The sequence below is a fragment of the Gallus gallus genome, chromosome 7, assembly GCF_016699485.2.
Source record: "Gallus gallus isolate bGalGal1 chromosome 7, bGalGal1.mat.broiler.GRCg7b, whole genome shotgun sequence".
NCBI lineage: Eukaryota > Metazoa > Chordata > Aves > Galliformes > Phasianidae > Gallus > Gallus gallus.
The window spans coordinates 27,821,929-27,838,227 of record NC_052538.1 but is presented as its reverse complement, the minus strand read 5'-3'; the positions used below and the strand labels follow the sequence as shown (position 1 = coordinate 27,838,227).

Genomic DNA, 16,299 nt, shown 5'->3' with positions numbered 1-16,299 from the left:
ATTATACGAGAAAATAAAATGGTATTAAGAGTGAGAACATCTGTTTGAAAAAATTTCTCCAATGATCGTGGTCAAGAAAATGGGAATAGAGCAAAATATCAGTGTACAATGTAAAAAAAATCAGGTAATGACATGAAGTCTTTTCCCACTGAAAATGGAAAGCTCTTGCAGCTCTAAGATTAGATTGGATGCAGATACACTGTTTTGCCCTAAGCTACATTCACACTGTTGACACAGGAGCCAGCAACATCTGTCCTCCCCACCACTTTATTTTTTAATAGGATTTTCTCACGGCCACAAAGCAAAGGAAGTAATTCTGACTTCCTTGCTGAGGCCTAGAAGATAAACTCACTGTAATGCTATCGCTACAGCCTACCCTTTTAATGGGAAAAATCATCAGTAAAGACTATTGGGATGCACAGGATGCATCTCACATCAATGCCTCCTTTCCACAAGCACCAGTAAAGCATCCTATCTCTGAAAATACCAGTGCTACTATAGTTGCCTTGTACACGGTATGCAAGGCAAGACAAATGGGTGCCAAAAATTACCAAGCTCAAAAACCATTTGTAACTTACTTTGGTTTCTGATTTTCAGGAGGCTCACTAAACACACAGTAACAGGGTATAGCAATAATTACTGTCATTCTTTCAGTTTGGTTTGCTTTTGGTGTTTTGTGGTCACGATCAATATTGGTCCCTACCACAGCTCCATTTTGTGACTTTGCAGATTCAAAGAATACAAAATCCCTTCCTCTGGCAGTCCTACCAAATCAAAAAGAAGTCTCTGTGTATGAAGAACAAAAATCAAGATAACGAGAAGCTGCTGTTTCACGGGACAGCGAAAAGCTCTTTAAGCACAATCAACTACAATGGATTTAATCGTGGTTTTGCTGGAATGCACGGTGAGTCATTTTCCAAAGCAGTTAATTTCCTGAAGGTGTACACACTGCCAGCAGATCTCTAGGACTGACTTGAGCTTGAGAGGCTTGGGCAGCCTAACTCAGATCTGATTGACACTTCAGCCTGGTCTAAGGGGATTCATGTTTGATTCTGATACAAAGGATTATTACTCAGACTGTGCTGATAAACTACAACCAATTTATAATTTCTGTAGAATAATAATAATAATAATAAAAGAATTTAAGAGATTCTTCTGGGAATAAAAACACTAACTGCATTTGAAAACCTCTTTCCAAACAGCTGCAAGCATTGGAAAGGGAACCTACTTTGCCGTTGATGCAATCTACTCTGCTGAGGACACTTACTCAAGGCCAGATATGAGTGGCAGAAAATACATGTACCTGGTCCGGGTCCTCACAGGGGAGTTCTGTGTTGGAAGCAGAGAGCTGGTCGCTGCACCTCCAAAACACTCAGCTGATCCTACCGACCTGTACGACAGCGTAGTCGATGATGTGAATGCTCCAAATATGTTTGTCATATTTAATGACATTCAGGCATACCCAGAATATCTTATTACTTTCAGACGATAGAATACTCTTCATAGTCTAAAAAATGCTGGTGCCTTTTTTATATAAAAATGTAGCAGGGTGCTTCTTGACTGCTGTTTACACTTAGGTCTCTTAAGAGCTTTTTTAAATCTACCCACGTGTTTAAATAAGTCTTCATAGTCACCAAGGCCAGGATAAGCAATTATTTGAGAATGCACTATTTTAATACTCACGTTCCAAATTCAGTTTTGCAGAGGTGTAGGCAGGAGCTGTGAGAACAGCTAGACTTCTTCCCAAGCAAGGCAGGTGGGAGCTGGGCGGAAGGGGAGCTGCTGTGCCATACCTATTGCCATCTATGCACACCATATGAGGTTTTCAAGAGAAGGGCAGACGTGGCAATGAAGGGCATGGTGGGGTTGAGCTGATGATTGGACGAGATGATCTTAGAGGTCTTTTCCAACCTTCGTGTCTGTACAATTCTATGCATTACGTACATCCAGCTGCCACCTACAGAGCCATCGCTCCTGGAGTTTTCAGGGTAGTAAAGAGTGATGAATTTCTGCTGGATGGAATTGCAACATGAACCTTTCTGTAGAAGCACCCCTTTGGACAGATTTATCTAAAGGGACGCTCTCAATCATTAGCGACACCCATTCTAGGGGCATATCATAGGGATGCATTATACGTACACACTCAAACCATTCGAAAATGCTTAATGTTCTTTAAAGTAAATACATTATGATATGCGTAGCCCCGAACTTATGCAGATTATGAACTTAAGGTGATTATCTTGCAACTGTCAACCAAAAGCCACGTGTTTTAACTCACAACCAAGAGCCATGTGGTAAAACACACGTATGTGTTTTAATAAAAGTAGTTCCGAATAGGTTGTGTGGTACTGCTGAGTCATTGTTTACACAGAGGAGTGTACTTCGCTTAGAAGTGTTGCTTTACATCGGAATATATTTATGGCGCAGCAATGCTACGCACAGAAAGAAGCTGGAAAGGCTTAAGTGCCATTGGGTACCTCCTGGGGGAGGGAGGGGGCCTGGGAGCTGCGTCACCGCACTGCGAGCTTCAACCAGAGGGATGCAGCAACCCCAGGGCACTGAGTCTCATGCAGCACCTTGATGCACGGCCCCACGCTGCACTGCGTGGACCCGTTTGGGTTGCGCTGCATCGCACAGCGCTGCGTTATGCCACGCTGCACTCAGCTGCAGTGCGCCTCGCTGCATTGCAGCACGCGGGACTGCACGGCCCTCCGATGCTCTGCAGCGCTGCCCTGCGCGGTGCGCCGCCCCGACCGCACTGAGCGCTCTGCTGCACAACGCTGCTTAGATATGCCCTGCATTGCTCCACAACGCACTGCACTGTCCAGGTCGGCAGTCCCCTTACCACACTACCACGCATTGCGTTGCATTGCGTTGCGTTGCGTTGCGTTGCGTTGCATCCCACCGCATTGCATCGCACCGCCCCCCTCCGCCTTGCCCTCTCCTCCCCCCTTGGGTAAGCCTCACCCAATCAGGATCGCCTGCCGCCTCAGCCCCGCCCCCTCCCGCCCCCTCCGCTCGCTCATTGGCTGCCAGCACCTCCACGGGAGCTGCCTCCATGGCGACGCGGTGGAAAGACAGCCCAAGATGGCCGCCGAGCCGGGCGGCGGGTGCCGTGGTTTTCTTGCTCGGCCGCTGCTCGCCGCGCTCGCCGCGCTCGCCGCCGCCCTGCTGCTAGGCTGCGGCCGTGCCGCCGGCCTGTCCCCCTCCTTCTCCTCTTCGTCCTGTCGGCACCGCGTGCCCGGCGGCGGGGAGGTGCGGCCGCGGGGCTCCTCGGGCGGTGCGGGGCGGTGAGGGGAGGTCGGTGTGAGGGGTCAGGCGGGAGGGCTCAGCCCTGAGGGGCTCGCGGGGAGCGGGGCCGCAGCACTCTGCTCCTCTCCGGGCAGGTGGTGTACCGGGTTCCTCTGAGGGAAAGCCGCGTCCTGAAGAGAAGCGTGGATCAGCATCTGAGGATTAAGATTATATACGACAGGAGCGTTGAGGGGTGAGTACGGCGTTGTGCTGCGGTTTGTCTGCGTATCTGAGTGGAAATCCTATTAGCAAAAAAAAGAATAAACAACTTTATTATTATTTTTGATATAGTTTGCTACCAGAGAAAAGACACCTTATAAAGGTATGTGGTATTTCTTTTTTCTTTTTTCTTTCTTTTTTCCCCGTCTCCTTTTTATAAACAGTACACGCTGGAGAAGAAGCTCCGGGGAGCCCTCAGAGCGGCCTTGCAGTATCGAATGGGGGGCTGTAAGAAAGAAGGGGGCAGGCTCTTTAGCAGGGTCTGTTGTGACAGCATGAAGGGCAATGGTTTCAGACTAAAAGAGAAGAGATTCAGACTGAACATAAGGAAAGAATTTTTGCAGTAAGAGTAGAACGGGTTGCCCCAAGAAGTGGTGGGTCTGCTGTCCCTCAGAGGCATTCAAGGTGAGGCTGAGCTGGGCTCAGGGCACCTGATGGAGCTGTAGGTGTCTCTGTTCGCTGCAGGGGAGTTGGGCCGGGTGACCTTTAAATGTCCTTTCCAACTCAGGCAATTCTGTGATTTTATAACCACTGAACTGCATAGAAAGACATTAGGAAGTCTGCATCTCTGCTGTTGTAAACCACAGCACCTGGCATGTTTTGTGTACCTTGGTTGTTCAAGCTTGCAAGTTCTGCCTGCGCTGCTACTGGGTGACTTCTGGTTTTGTTCTATTTAGAACAAACTTTTCCCACAAGCTATCTCTTACTTGGAGAAGACCTTCCAAGTGCGCAAATCCACAGGTACTATCTTGCTAAGCAGGTATGTGAACGTTTGTTGAAAGTCTAGTATTGGAATTGGTATTTAACATTACATACGGACTTCAAAATAAGAATATAGTAAGAGCACAAGAAATGACCTGGCTCAGACCAGTGGTGCCTCAGGCTCAGTGGTGGTGTGTGATGCTGCCTGAGGAAAATGTACGAACCTCCTGTGATCAGCGCCTCTATTCAGAGGTGATAAAGAGAATACGTGCTGCTTGCTTCCTTTTTAGTGTACCCCGTTTGTGAACCTGTTCCTAATCTTTCCTTGAACATGTAGAGTTCTCCATTAACAACTGGAGGCACTGTATCTTCTGGGTAGCATAACTAATGTTTTTAAGCTAGAAAGTTGCATTACTGCAATGTCAAATACTTGTATTATAGTGTCATTGGATGCTGTAAGACTATGCTGCGCTTCCTTTCAAGTTCTAAAATGGTGCTGTCTGTCTTTGATGTTTGATTGAAGGCAGTGTGCAACGAACCAATATTTGAGGAGGAAAGCAGACCCTCACAGGTACTGCCGAGGGGCCTGTGCCAACCACACACGATGTGGGCCAGTTATCGTTCCAGAAAAACACCTCCAGGTACTCTGAGCTACCTCGGTGCTTCTTAGCTTTTGCAGTGCTATTGGTTGTGGAAACTACTGAAAACATTGATTTTGCTCGTTGTGCATAGGTGACCATTCATAAGCAATGCTAAGTGTGAGTGACTGTACAGCCACAGCTGCTTATGTATGCTGACTGTGAGCCAGAACTCTCTAATTGTTATGGGAAACAGAGGGTGCTAATTTTGGGACATCTAGCTTTGCAAGCCCCTCTTCTTAACAGCTGCCACTTCCTAGCTCTCAATCACAAGAGCTAGTCATTTGGAAGTCGTTCCCTGGCTCTGGTTTTACTTAGACTTGTTGCAGGGAGTTTTTTCATCTTCACCTTTCTTAGGATGGGTCTTATTCTTGGCCTCAAACTAGCAGTAGTTTGTTCATACAAAATCTCTGTCCTGGCTGATATATTTTAACGGTTCCATCTGAACACTGTCAAAGCAATGCAGGGTATACAATCAGAATGAGCAGCTCTCCGACGTACCCGACCAAGAAGGGGTCCGAGATGCTGACTTTGTCCTTTATGTCAGTGCTCTCACCACTGAAAGGTGTGGCCACGAAAACATCATTGCATATGCAGCCTACTGCCAACTGGAAGCTGAAATGGACAGGCAAGTGTTCTCTCTGGTACAAACTTCTTAAAAAAATTAAACTTGGAGCTTATGTGTGGAGTTTAATTATCTACTTGTGTTGTATATCGGATAACAAAGTAGAAGTCACTGCGATAATGACTAATACCGTATCCGTGTAAAGCCAGCAACAATTGAATAAAGCTTAACTTGCAAAGCTGAGGCATTTGAATCAAAAGTGATCCTCCACTGTTACTGCCTGAACTTTATCTTGTGATCCTACTTCTGCTGTGGTAAAAGAATTTGCTGCTATTTTACTGAAAACAGTTCTAAAACTGTCTTGCAGGCCAATAGCAGGATATGCTAACTTGTGTCCAAACATGATCTCAACACAACCTCAGGAATTTGTTGGCATGCTGTCTACAGTGAAACACGAGATAATCCATGCACTGGTAAGGGTTGGTGTTATAAAATGCATTTCTCTGAAACTTGTGCCTGCTTCTTCACATTGCTGCATCTTCTTGGAAGAGAAGGGAGTTTGGTGAGGGTAAAGCTCTGGCTTTGCCTATTTCAACTCATGTGTTAATTGCTTTGAGGTGCAGCACTTTAAGTGTGCCTGCTGCAGATGTGAAAACTTCTATGGTGTTGGACATGGCGTGTGAATGTCTTACCAGAAGGTTCCTACTTGCTTTACTTGCAGGGTTTCTCTGCTGGACTGTTTGCATTTTATCGTGATGATGATGGAAAACCTTTGACAGCAAGATATGCAGATGGACTGCCTCCTTTTAATGAAAGGTATTGATTGGTTTTGGACCTCTCAGTACACTGAATATTGTCTTCAGGTTGTCTGATATATTCTTGCTGTCAGCCTGTTGAGAAGCCATCTTAATACCTTTATGTTTATTATGTTCAAACTTAAAAAAAATAATAAAATTATATTACTCTTCCTTTACATTGTCATTAAACACCTTATAATGCATAGGGATGATAACGAGGCAGGCTTTTATTTATCAGAAGACTTGAAGTTAAACATTAGAACTGCCCATGTTTTCTGGACACCTTCCCAGATTGGGTCTTGCATTTTTTGTAGTCTATTCAATGTTGGTGCATTGAATTCAGCGCTGGTCTCTTTTTTAATGTGCATATCTTTCATGGTCTGTAGTTCAGCAGAAATGGCAGTGTTTGTAGGCTAATGTGTGATGATGCTGTTGAATAAGCAAGTTGCAGTACATTTTTGATAACTATAGAAAATATGTCTTGAGTCTAAAGGCATAAGTAGTGTTAGTAATTTGTAACCTTTCTTGCTAGGGCATGTAATAAACGTGTGCCTTACAAAGAAGTGTTGCAAAGTCAATGTAAACTTCACAAAGTTGCAAGTATTTATGGGAAAGATCTGTAACTAACAAACTCTTCTTACAGCCTAGGTCTGTATCAGTGGAGTGATAAGGTTGTTCAGAAAGCAGTGAGGTTATGGGACGTTCGTGGTGGCAAAATGCTGCGCCATGCTGTTTATCTTCTGACAACACCTCGTGTTGTTGTAAGTGTTAAGTTGCACTTTGCACGTGAAGGTTACTATCGCGTTCTAGTGTCACGAATATTTTTGTACTTCTGTATTGTTATTCATATTTAGCCAAAAATCCCCCTTTGTTTTACATCTAACGCAGTGTAGGGGGCAAAATTCTGTTTTCTGACAACAGGCCATGCTGGCCAAACTGCACAGTGGTGCCTGTGGGTACTGCCACGGTGGCAAAGGCCAGGCTTTGTCTTTGTGATGCCTTTCAAGATTTCCAGACCTTCTGGAAACCACACTTCTTCACACAAAACTAGTTGACATACACTGCTTCTTAACAGAAAACTTCATTTGCACCCCTTCCCCGCGGTGTTCCTCAGAAACAGGTTGTGGTGGTGGTGTTAAAAATAAGTTATTGTTTTTAAACATAGTCTTTAGCATTCACACAGTATTTTCACTCAATTCTCCCACTGTTTTATTCTTCCAAGCTTTGATGGCTTGTTGTTTCTGGCAGATAAGTAGGCAAATGGCTGGGCTTGGTGTTGGGGTGCCAGTTGGCTTAGTCAGCATCTCAGTAAGAGAAGTACTTTACATTTGAAGGAAAACAGGATAGTTGAAAGGGAAATGCTGAAGTAGTTTCACAAGATAATTCTAGAAGATGAGGAATGCATATGACTGCTTCTCTGTATTTTGAGAGTTATGCTGAAATGTTTTCTTTCTAGGAAGAAGCTCGGAAGCATTTTGACTGTCCGATTCTAGAGGGAATGGAGCTGGAAAATCAAGGTGGCATGGGCACCGAGCTCAATCACTGGGAGAAGAGGTTGTTGGAGGTTGGTGCTAATATTAGGAATAGGAAAGCCTGCTCCCCCTTCCTTTATTTTTGGATTTATAGTGATAGTGGAGCCTCAGAAACATGAGTGTGTCACTGAAATACAGCAAAAACAATGCTTAACTAGAAACAAGCATCCCATTTCTAGGTAAATCTATTTTTATCTCATTACTAAATCTCAGAGTATGAGTTTGAGATGAGACATTTCATTTTTCAGTAGTTATGTTCATCTGCTGCTTGCCCTATTGCCCCCCTAATAGAGGGGCTATTCCTCTAACATAAAATGCTTTTTCATAGTAAGCCATTTTCTTAGTTAGTGATTTTTCAAGAGCTTACTAATAGTAACTGGTAACTTTCAGAATGAAGCTATGACTGGATCCCATACGCAGAACCGAGTCTTTTCCAGGATCACCTTAGCATTAATGGAAGACACGGGGTAAGTGTTAGTATGAGTTATAATGGATTTCTTTTCTCCAGGTGTGTTTGTTGTTTGCTTTACTCGATGCTAGCTTTCAAGTAACTGTATTTTCGTTTCGAAATACCCTTGCAGGTGGTATAAAGCAAATTACAGCATGGCAGAGAAATTAGATTGGGGCCGTAATAAAGGCTGTGACTTTGTAATGAAGAGCTGTAAGTTCTGGATTGACCAAAAGAAACAGAAGTAAGTCTGTCTTTGAAAATAAATAAAGAAATAGAGGTGGCAAACGTGTTTGTTTGCGTTTGTCCCTCTTCAAATGGAACTCAGTAAAAATACTCAAGGAATGTTCTTTGAAGTGTCTTCAGAATGCACTCAAGGAAGAGCACGTGAAATGTATTAAGACCAGTAGTACTTTACCTAATAAATAGAGAGCCAGACATCTTAGAATGTAGAATGTGTTTACTCTTACTGTAAGAGAACTGTGCTTAGCAGTGCAGGAGGGAGGGACTTAAGCACCTCTTGTAGCTTTGTCATTTTAAATGGCAAACGCAGCTAGGAATGTTTTGCATTGCTGGATTTTACTTAAAGCACCAAAAATGTATGATACCCATGTCAAAGCAAAGCCTTCTTTGTTTGTTACAGTAAATAAATTTGCTCCCTGGTGGCTTTGTTTGTAAATGTTTTACTTCCAGGGTTACAGAGCAGTGTCATTGATACCAAGTGTATTGTGACTTTGTTTGCAGACTTGATGTTCTTGAAATTAGGAAGTTCATAACCAGACAAATAGCATTACCAGTTCATAACAGACAAGATATCCCTGCTTCATTGTGATTCAACAAGTGTGAAGGAGAGCAGGAACAGACAAACTGTGTAGTTATATTACACAAAGCAGTTAATCTGATTGAGTTAATTATAATTATTTTTCTTTGAGGAGGCAACTCATCAGTCCATACTGTGACACTTTGAGGAGTAACCCTTTGCAGTTAACCTGCAGACAGGACCAAAGAGCAGTAGCAGTGTGCAACTTACAGAAGTTTCCAAAGCAGTTACCTCAGGAATATCAGGTATCATGGATCTTACTTTATCAAATCACTAAACGTTTGCATTACTGTGTTATACAGTCAGGTGCATGCTTGTTCTGAACTGGTGGATGAGAGTAGGTATCGTGAAGAATGTCTGCTTCGTTTCTTTATAAGAAGTATAAAGGCCTCAAAGAAAGCCTTGTGATCTTAAGAAGATGGGAAGGACGTTCTCATCTGTTCAAGCAAATTTCAGATGATAATGTTACTGTGTAACAGAAGCCTGCAGTGTTCTGTCTGAGGTGTTTCTTCCCCTCATCTGGTGCCTTACTTCACTGCATACTAAGAGGTTTGTTGTTTCATCCCAGCTATGATTGCAAGAAGGGACCGGGGGCAGTTCAGGGACATGTGGATCCCAGTGCATTGTTTATGTATTCTTAAGTGCTTTGGGCTCATCTGGCTCAGGGGTATTAAAAGTGTCTGTTAATAGCATTCCTGAGAAGCAATTGATGTTCTTACAGCTGTAGTGATTAGTTCTATTTAAAAACAAACAAACAACCCAGCTGTAGTCTTGTCTTTGTACAAACTGCTTCACTACCTCTTTTGTTTGGCAGTATTTTGACAATCTCAGTGGAGTACCAGCAGAAGACTTGCCTTACTACGGTGGCTCAGTAGAAATTGCTGACTATTGTCCCTTCAGTCAAGAATTCAGTTGGCATTTAAGTGGTGAATTTCAACGCAGCTCAGACTGCAGAATAATTGAAAACCAACCAGGTTAGTTTTCAGGGCTTTAATGTGGTATTTAAGAGACTGTGTGTGTTTATCTGGAGAGGTCTTGCAGTGATCCAAACTCACTGGATGTGAAATTAGTGTTACACTGCCCTGTGTGCTGGGGTGAGAAGCACAGCACAGTTACCTGGTGTTTTCTTCCCAGGTGTACATGAAATACAGAAATTGCATAAGGGTTGAAAGAAATTATCCCCAAATAATCCAAGTGTAAGACAAAGGTGGCGGGTGGAGGGTTGCTTGCATTTTCAAGACAATGTAATTCCCAGATTGAGTAAAGGCAACTCGGAATTAACTGTAGCGACATTAATTATGGCAGGCTTATTTGACTTTTCCTTTTCACTTAGTAAATTGCAGTTCAGTATATCCTCTCCACTTTAGATCCTACCAAAAACTATGGTGCAGAAGAATACGGACCAAACTCTGTATGTCTGATTCAGAAATCAGCTTTTGTCATGGAACAGTGCAGGAGGAAGCTCAGTTACCCTGACTGGGGTAGCGGATGTTACCAAGTAAGTGTGTATGTTGCATGGTTTTGTCTCTTGCTTTGCTGTTTTTTTTTCTTTAAATAACATCAAGGGGAAAGAGTCTGACATAGAGTGTGGGCTGGGGCACGTGGACACGGTTCAGAATCATCTCTCCCTGTAAATAACAAATTAGGACGTGCTTTGAAAAGAAGTATTTTCCAACCACAAGCCTGTAGCTTAGATGGCACATCAAGTCAAGCGTGTGGCTGCTGGGCAGACCTGTGTGCTACCTCGTCTTGCTGAGGGCTTCATCTGTCTTATCTCTGTGATGCTTTTTTCTCAGCTAAGTGAGAATACTTACGTTGGAATTGTGCGTTGTCAAAGTTTTACATGAGTTAAATGACTTTGATTTGTCTGCGGTAGGAAGCACTGTGCACACGTCACTTCTCATCATCCTCCTACCACTCCGTGACTGTCTCAGCTGGAGGTGTCTCTTTCAATGACAGCACAACTCCAAAATGCAGTTTGTAGCAGAAGCAGAACTTTACTCAGTCTCAGTTGGTTATGTGTGTAATGACATGAAAGAGTGCAGTTAGTGCATTTTCTTTCAATAGTTGCTGCAAGTGCATTAAAATACTTGTACTTAATCTGTGCTATATACAGACTGTTTACTGAACACCTGATTTCCTTGTTGAAAGAGCTCCCACATCCAAAAATGTATTTCCAGTAAATCGTAATACAGATCTCACTGTTATTCTTTTATTTTAAGGTTTCTTGTTCTCCACAAGGGCTGCATGTTTGGGTCAAGGACACTGCATATTTGTGCAGCCGCTCTGGTCAGGTGTTAACTGTGAGCATTCAGATGAATGGCTGGGTGCATGTTGGGAATCTGATCTGCCCTGCCTGCTGGGACTTCTGTGACTCCTGTCCCCCAGAGCGGGATCCTCCAGCTTTGAACTTATCGAGAGCTGCAGCAATTGGTAGGTTGCCTTACGGTGTGCTGAAGTGAAGCTTGATCTAAAGCATCTGAAAGCACTGATGGTTCACGTTGGGAATGGGAAAGGAGAGCCGTGGTCTTGCTATTCCAGGATCTGAGATGTTAAAGGAAGGTGGCAAGGTGCTGGGCAGTCATACTTCTGTTTCTAGTGGCTGATACAGGAGAAATGCATCTAAAACATAAATACTTTGCCATGTCTCCTTCTGGTAATCATCCCAGAAAACCTAGCTTTAGAAAATCAGATCTGTATTCTGAGGAACATAACGTGACCTTCAAAATCGTCACCTTAGTGCAAAAGGAGTACTCATATATTTTCCTGTTGACAGTACTAATGCAGTAGTCCAGAATACAAATGACAGGTGTAACTTGGCTTTCTGAAGGAAGAAGAAATCTTAGTTCACCTACTAGCAGTTAATGTTTTGTCAAGAGTAGATTCTCTCAAATGCCAAACAGTGAAGGAGAGCAGCCTTTACAGTATTTCTCATTTGTGGCTTATTTTTAAGCCTTTAATCAATTCTTTAATTGTTGACTGTATTCTATTGCAGTATTTCAGGAAATAATAAACTTGTTTGGGTCACCTATAACAGGGATAGTCATGTTATTTGGTTTTGGATTGCTAGCCTTAAGCTAAAAATAAGTCAGTGCAAATACGTGCAAAGACTATTGATGCATTTTCGTCTCTGGTTATTTTATCCTCGCTTTAAATACAACATAGAAACTTTATGCTGTTTTGTTCTTTGTTTCAGACTTGTGCTCCTGCTCGTCTAGCCTAGTCGTAGCCCTTTGGCTGTTGATGGCTAACTTAATTCCCCTGGTAACAGGATTATTCCTCTGCGCGTAGCTCACGCAAGGAGCAAGAAGATGTTCCAGGATGATGCACTGCAGTGTTGCACCTCTTATTGTGGAGCACTGAGTTGTTTTGTCTCTGCAGGCAGCTGCCTTCTCCTCAGCCTCATCTCTCCTGGCAAGTAGTGGTGCAGGCAGTAGTCGGGGAGGTGCTGACAACAGCAGCCAGAGACTGAGAGGTGGAAAATGTACCGTGTCATCTCAATAAGTGCCAGTATTTTCCTGAATTGCAACCCTTGATTTTGACACAGTAACGAGATCGCTGTGCCAGCCTTCCTGGCAGGTTGGTCAAGATTTGAAAGGAGAACTCTGCTGTAGTAGAATTTGGGATTGTGGTTTGTTTGGTTTGGTTTTTTTTTTCCTTTTTTTCTTCAGTGTGACTGGTAGCAAAGCACCCTCAAACTGGAAATATACCTCAGTGGTTTAGTTGAAAGCCATGTGAAAATCAGTTATCATCAACACTAATAACTCAGACCTAAGCAGGTATGGGAGATTTCTGTCACTTCTTACATTTTACAGGGAAAAATAATGAAATGGAATGGACCAGGTGTTGGGAATTGTTTCCACAACTGAATTCTGTAGCTTTGAGGCTTCACAGAATTCATATTATTTTGCAGTAAGGCATCTACTTGGGGTTCACTTAAACCTTCATACGTGCACAGAGTGGAATTTCAGAGTGATGACCATGACAACTGTCTAGAAGTCACGTCCTTGTTTAGCATGTGAAATGGAATATGTGAAATATTTGAATATTCTCAGAGTGGTTTGCTAGACAAACACATTTCGGTACTGATACTAGCCTGTAAAATTGGGCTAGGGTTTCTGATTTTTTTTTTTTCCTTAAGTCATGGCATTACTTTTATTAGTATGAGCATTAATACAGTTGTTCTCACTTTTTGTTGAAGGGCAAGCCAGTAGCTGTGGCAGCTATCATCTTACAGAACCATATTGACTTCTCTTGGCCAAAACTGTATTGAGTAGGTAAAGAAAAGTCTAATCTGTCTTCTTCCGCCCCTCTTTCTTGAACCTGTAGTTGATAGTTCAACTACCCAAATAATTGGCATTTGGATTATGTTAGAGAATCAGACACTTTGTACCAAGGCATGCCCTTGTGTATCTCAAAACTCATCTCTTGGGGGACAAAATCTGCTTGAGGAAGGAAGTGAGCAAGGTCTGTCTCACTGAGGACAGCTGCTCCATCCAGCACCTGTGAGGATGTTTTAATTTGTTCCTGACCCTACATAATGTGTTACTAATAACTCCTCTTAGACCCAAGGAAACTTTTTGGTCCAACCCTTATCTGTCCTACTGCGCAGCTCCCATTTGTGGGAAGGTACTCAATGAGGGAGCAGATGTGCCAAGTGCACTAAAAATACAAAGATGGGGAGAAAAATGTTGCGTCACTTCTTTAAGATTTGTTTCCTTTCTAAAATGAAAGGTAGAGGGGTGGAAGGAGTAACTTCTTCAGCTACGGTTAATGTTTAATAATAGGACTTCCATTGTACTTGTAAGGACACTAAAGATTATCTTTGTGCCTAGTATATATTTTTAAGACACTTTATGACACTGGTGAGATGAGTAAGCTGTTACCTGAAACTCTGAGGGCACGTGGCTGAGAGAGTACCTTGCACTGGGCTAGTTCCCCTTCTGATCTGCAGGTTATGCACAGTTTGCTTTGAGCTAAACAAGGCCTGGTTAGCCTTAACTGGTGTTTCTGAGAAGCAATACAAATTAGGGATCAAATGCTTTAAATGTGTACAGGTTTGAATCAAGAAACACTCAGAGTGATAAGCAAACACTGGTAACGTTAAGGTATGCACAGTCAGCAGTTGGTATAAGTGGATTCCTTGAATACATAAAGGTTTGAGAATATGTCTTTGGCCCCAGAGGTTGGTATTGTGTCTTTTGTCTGTTGTGCAATAATACAGTTGAAATGGCATCACTCAACGGCAACGCTTTTTATACTTGAAAAGAAATTATTGGTTATTTTTTCTTACTGTGAAAATATTTGCACTGTTGGAACTTTCTGGTTAACTTTATAACTGTGAAACCTTTCTAATGGTGTTAATTTATTGCACTTGGTATTTGATATGCTGGTCTGTCTGTGTAAGTGGAGTTTGTTATATTTAAGTGGATATTTTTGTATCTTCTACACAGTTGTTTATCTCGAGGGCTCTTCTGAGCACTAACTGAGAACTGAAGGACGGCTTAAAGTGTTAATGCTTCTCTACTTCTGGATCAGATACGTTTGAGCAAAGAAAGGCTGCAGTGCATTGTACCTGCAGGGAACATCTGTCCGCCTGTGGGAGTGCTTGTAGTCAGGTTCGGCCCTACCTGCTGAGTAGCTGCATCAGTGAATCCAGTGAAGTAAAACTATTAACGCCTTAATAATCTGAGGTTTCAGTTGTAATTTCTTTGACATGCAGCCCTTAAGCTGGCCGTGAACCACAGAATTGGAAGCGACTTGTTGGGAGGGCAGATTGAAGCGGGCAGAATCCAACCAGTTCTGTCGGTGAGCCGACGGCTGCACTCTCATTGGAGCTGCCAGGGGACGTGTCAGATTCACTTTAAAGTGGCAGTGAATTGGTGGCTGTCAAAAGGAATATCAGAGTAAAACTGCCTACCTCAGTTCTGCGTGGCGCTGAGTTGAGCTTTTAGCCTGTCGTTAACTTGAGCGGCTTAAGGTGAATGAAGTAAAAACACATCTCAGGTTTTTAAGAGCAACATAAACATAGTAGGAAGCATAAGCCATTTTTTTTTTAGCGTAGAACACAGCTGATATTGTAGCTTAAAACAATCATTTGCGTAGCCTTAAGTATGGTTTCCCCAGTAGGAGTCTGTATTGGCTTGAAATAATTGCAGAGTTTGCAGGTGGCTGCTTTGGGTTTCCTGAGTGTGTCATGGCCACTTTGTCACACTGCAACTCTCACACATGAGAACTTTGTGATATGGCTCGAACAAGCCTCGTTTTCACCAGGGTAGTTAGTGTCATTCCCTGGGCTCTTGCTGCCCTAGAAAATAAATGGATCGGCTTCCCTGCATTTCCAGTATGTCATGTCCACAGTTTTAATGTTATGAATGCATGTTCCGTGTTTCCTCGTGGAAGTAAATTAGTCATCTTCAGTTATCCCAGTAGTTCAAATTTATATATATATATGTAATATATTTCAGTTAGAAGTCGAGGCAAGTCATGCTGTAGGAGCTCATTTTTTATCACATTTCAACTACAAGGAGGAAGGAGGGCTTTTGGCTGGAGTATGCACCAAGTAAATGACATGGAGAAGCAGGCTGCTCCTTTCCCTTGAAATGTCTTGGGGTTCTGGGAAGCTGCTCTGTGTATAGGTTAATGACTGGAACAGAACTTTGATGCTCACCAGTTCACTGTTGGTGCAACGTAGCTCATTCTTTTTGTTATGCACTACTTCATTAGGAAGACTGGTGCAAATCTTCCTGCTCAAATATGCTTCAGTAGAGAGGGATGCATAGGTCCTTCCTTCCCCACACGTCCCATGAGTGGCTGTGAGGTGAGCTGTGGGAGCCTGCAGCCGGGTGGGGCTTGGCCCACTGCTTGGCTGGATGCCTGCATGTGTCACTCTTTGGGTCTGGGTTCTGTGCTGTTACATTCAGTGACGCCATCTTACACCATCAGACCTCCAAAGTGTAAACGTTGCCTTCAGAATGTGAAGCTTCCCCTGGAGATAAAACAACTGTCTTGGGAGAACTGGCTGACCTTGAATATGTGTTTCCTATTTTGGTATAGAATGTAAATACAGAACAAACTATTTTACATAGATTTTGACTGGGTTGAGATATAAGGGCTAATTTTTGTTATTTATGAAGTACAAGTCTCCTTATTTTACTGTGTAAAAGTGTCATACAAAAGAAGGAAAAAAAATATGTTCATCAATAAATGTCTGTAGAAAATGGACTCTGCTTGGCCTTTTCTTTGAGAGCTGACAGTGCTAGCTGTAACAATAAGCACAACAGAGGC

At 43.0% G+C, this 16,299-nt stretch overlaps 2 protein-coding genes across 5 annotated transcripts in view; both read left to right on the top strand.

Annotated features, from left to right (window-relative positions):
• The window catches only part of PARP14 (poly(ADP-ribose) polymerase family member 14), a 35,759-nt gene extending 33,423 nt beyond the window's left edge, over positions 1–2,336 (top strand). The window contains exons 34-35 of the mRNA XM_046943930.1: positions 730–904; positions 1,203–2,336. Of these exons, the coding sequence (XP_046799886.1) occupies positions 730–904; positions 1,203–1,492 (465 nt within the window). The 3' untranslated portion in view covers positions 1,493–2,336. The remainder of the gene's footprint in view (positions 1–729; positions 905–1,202) is intronic.
• A 743-nt stretch (positions 2,337–3,079) lies between these two features.
• LMLN (leishmanolysin like peptidase) lies at positions 3,080–16,236 on the top strand. 4 transcript variants are annotated; one of them, XR_006939818.1, is made up of 18 exons: positions 3,080–3,255; positions 3,387–3,484; positions 3,583–3,613; positions 4,188–4,270; positions 4,736–4,853; positions 5,309–5,478; positions 5,783–5,888; positions 6,137–6,231; positions 6,856–6,973; positions 7,669–7,776; positions 8,135–8,211; positions 8,326–8,436; positions 9,128–9,257; positions 9,827–9,986; positions 10,380–10,510; positions 11,235–11,445; positions 12,209–12,791; positions 14,466–16,236. XR_006939818.1 is itself a non-coding variant. In XM_004942958.5 (17 exons), exons 1-17 carry the CDS (start codon positions 3,088–3,090, stop codon positions 12,301–12,303), a joined length of 2,010 nt encoding a protein of 669 aa, XP_004943015.2. In that variant the 5' UTR covers positions 3,080–3,087; the 3' UTR covers positions 12,304–16,236. The 4 variants fall into 4 exon arrangements, 2 of the variants coding, with proteins under 2 accessions (XP_004943015.2, XP_422111.4); XR_212682.5 differs by having other exon boundaries at positions 9,125–9,257; XM_004942958.5 differs by having other exon boundaries at positions 12,209–16,236.
• Positions 16,237–16,299: the final 63 nt, after the last annotated feature.

Coding starts and splice junctions, on each gene's coding strand:
- LMLN (XM_422111.8), top strand. CDS start 3,088: ATGGCCGCCGAGCCGGGCGGCGGGTGCCGTGGTTTTCTTGCTCGGCCG. Junction 9,258..9,826: donor AGTTACCTCAGGAATATCAG/GTATCATGGATC, acceptor TTTGTTTGGCAG/TATTTTGACAATCTCAGTGG. Junction 11,446..12,208: donor ATCGAGAGCTGCAGCAATTG/GTAGGTTGCCTT, acceptor TCTTTGTTTCAG/ACTTGTGCTCCTGCTCGTCT.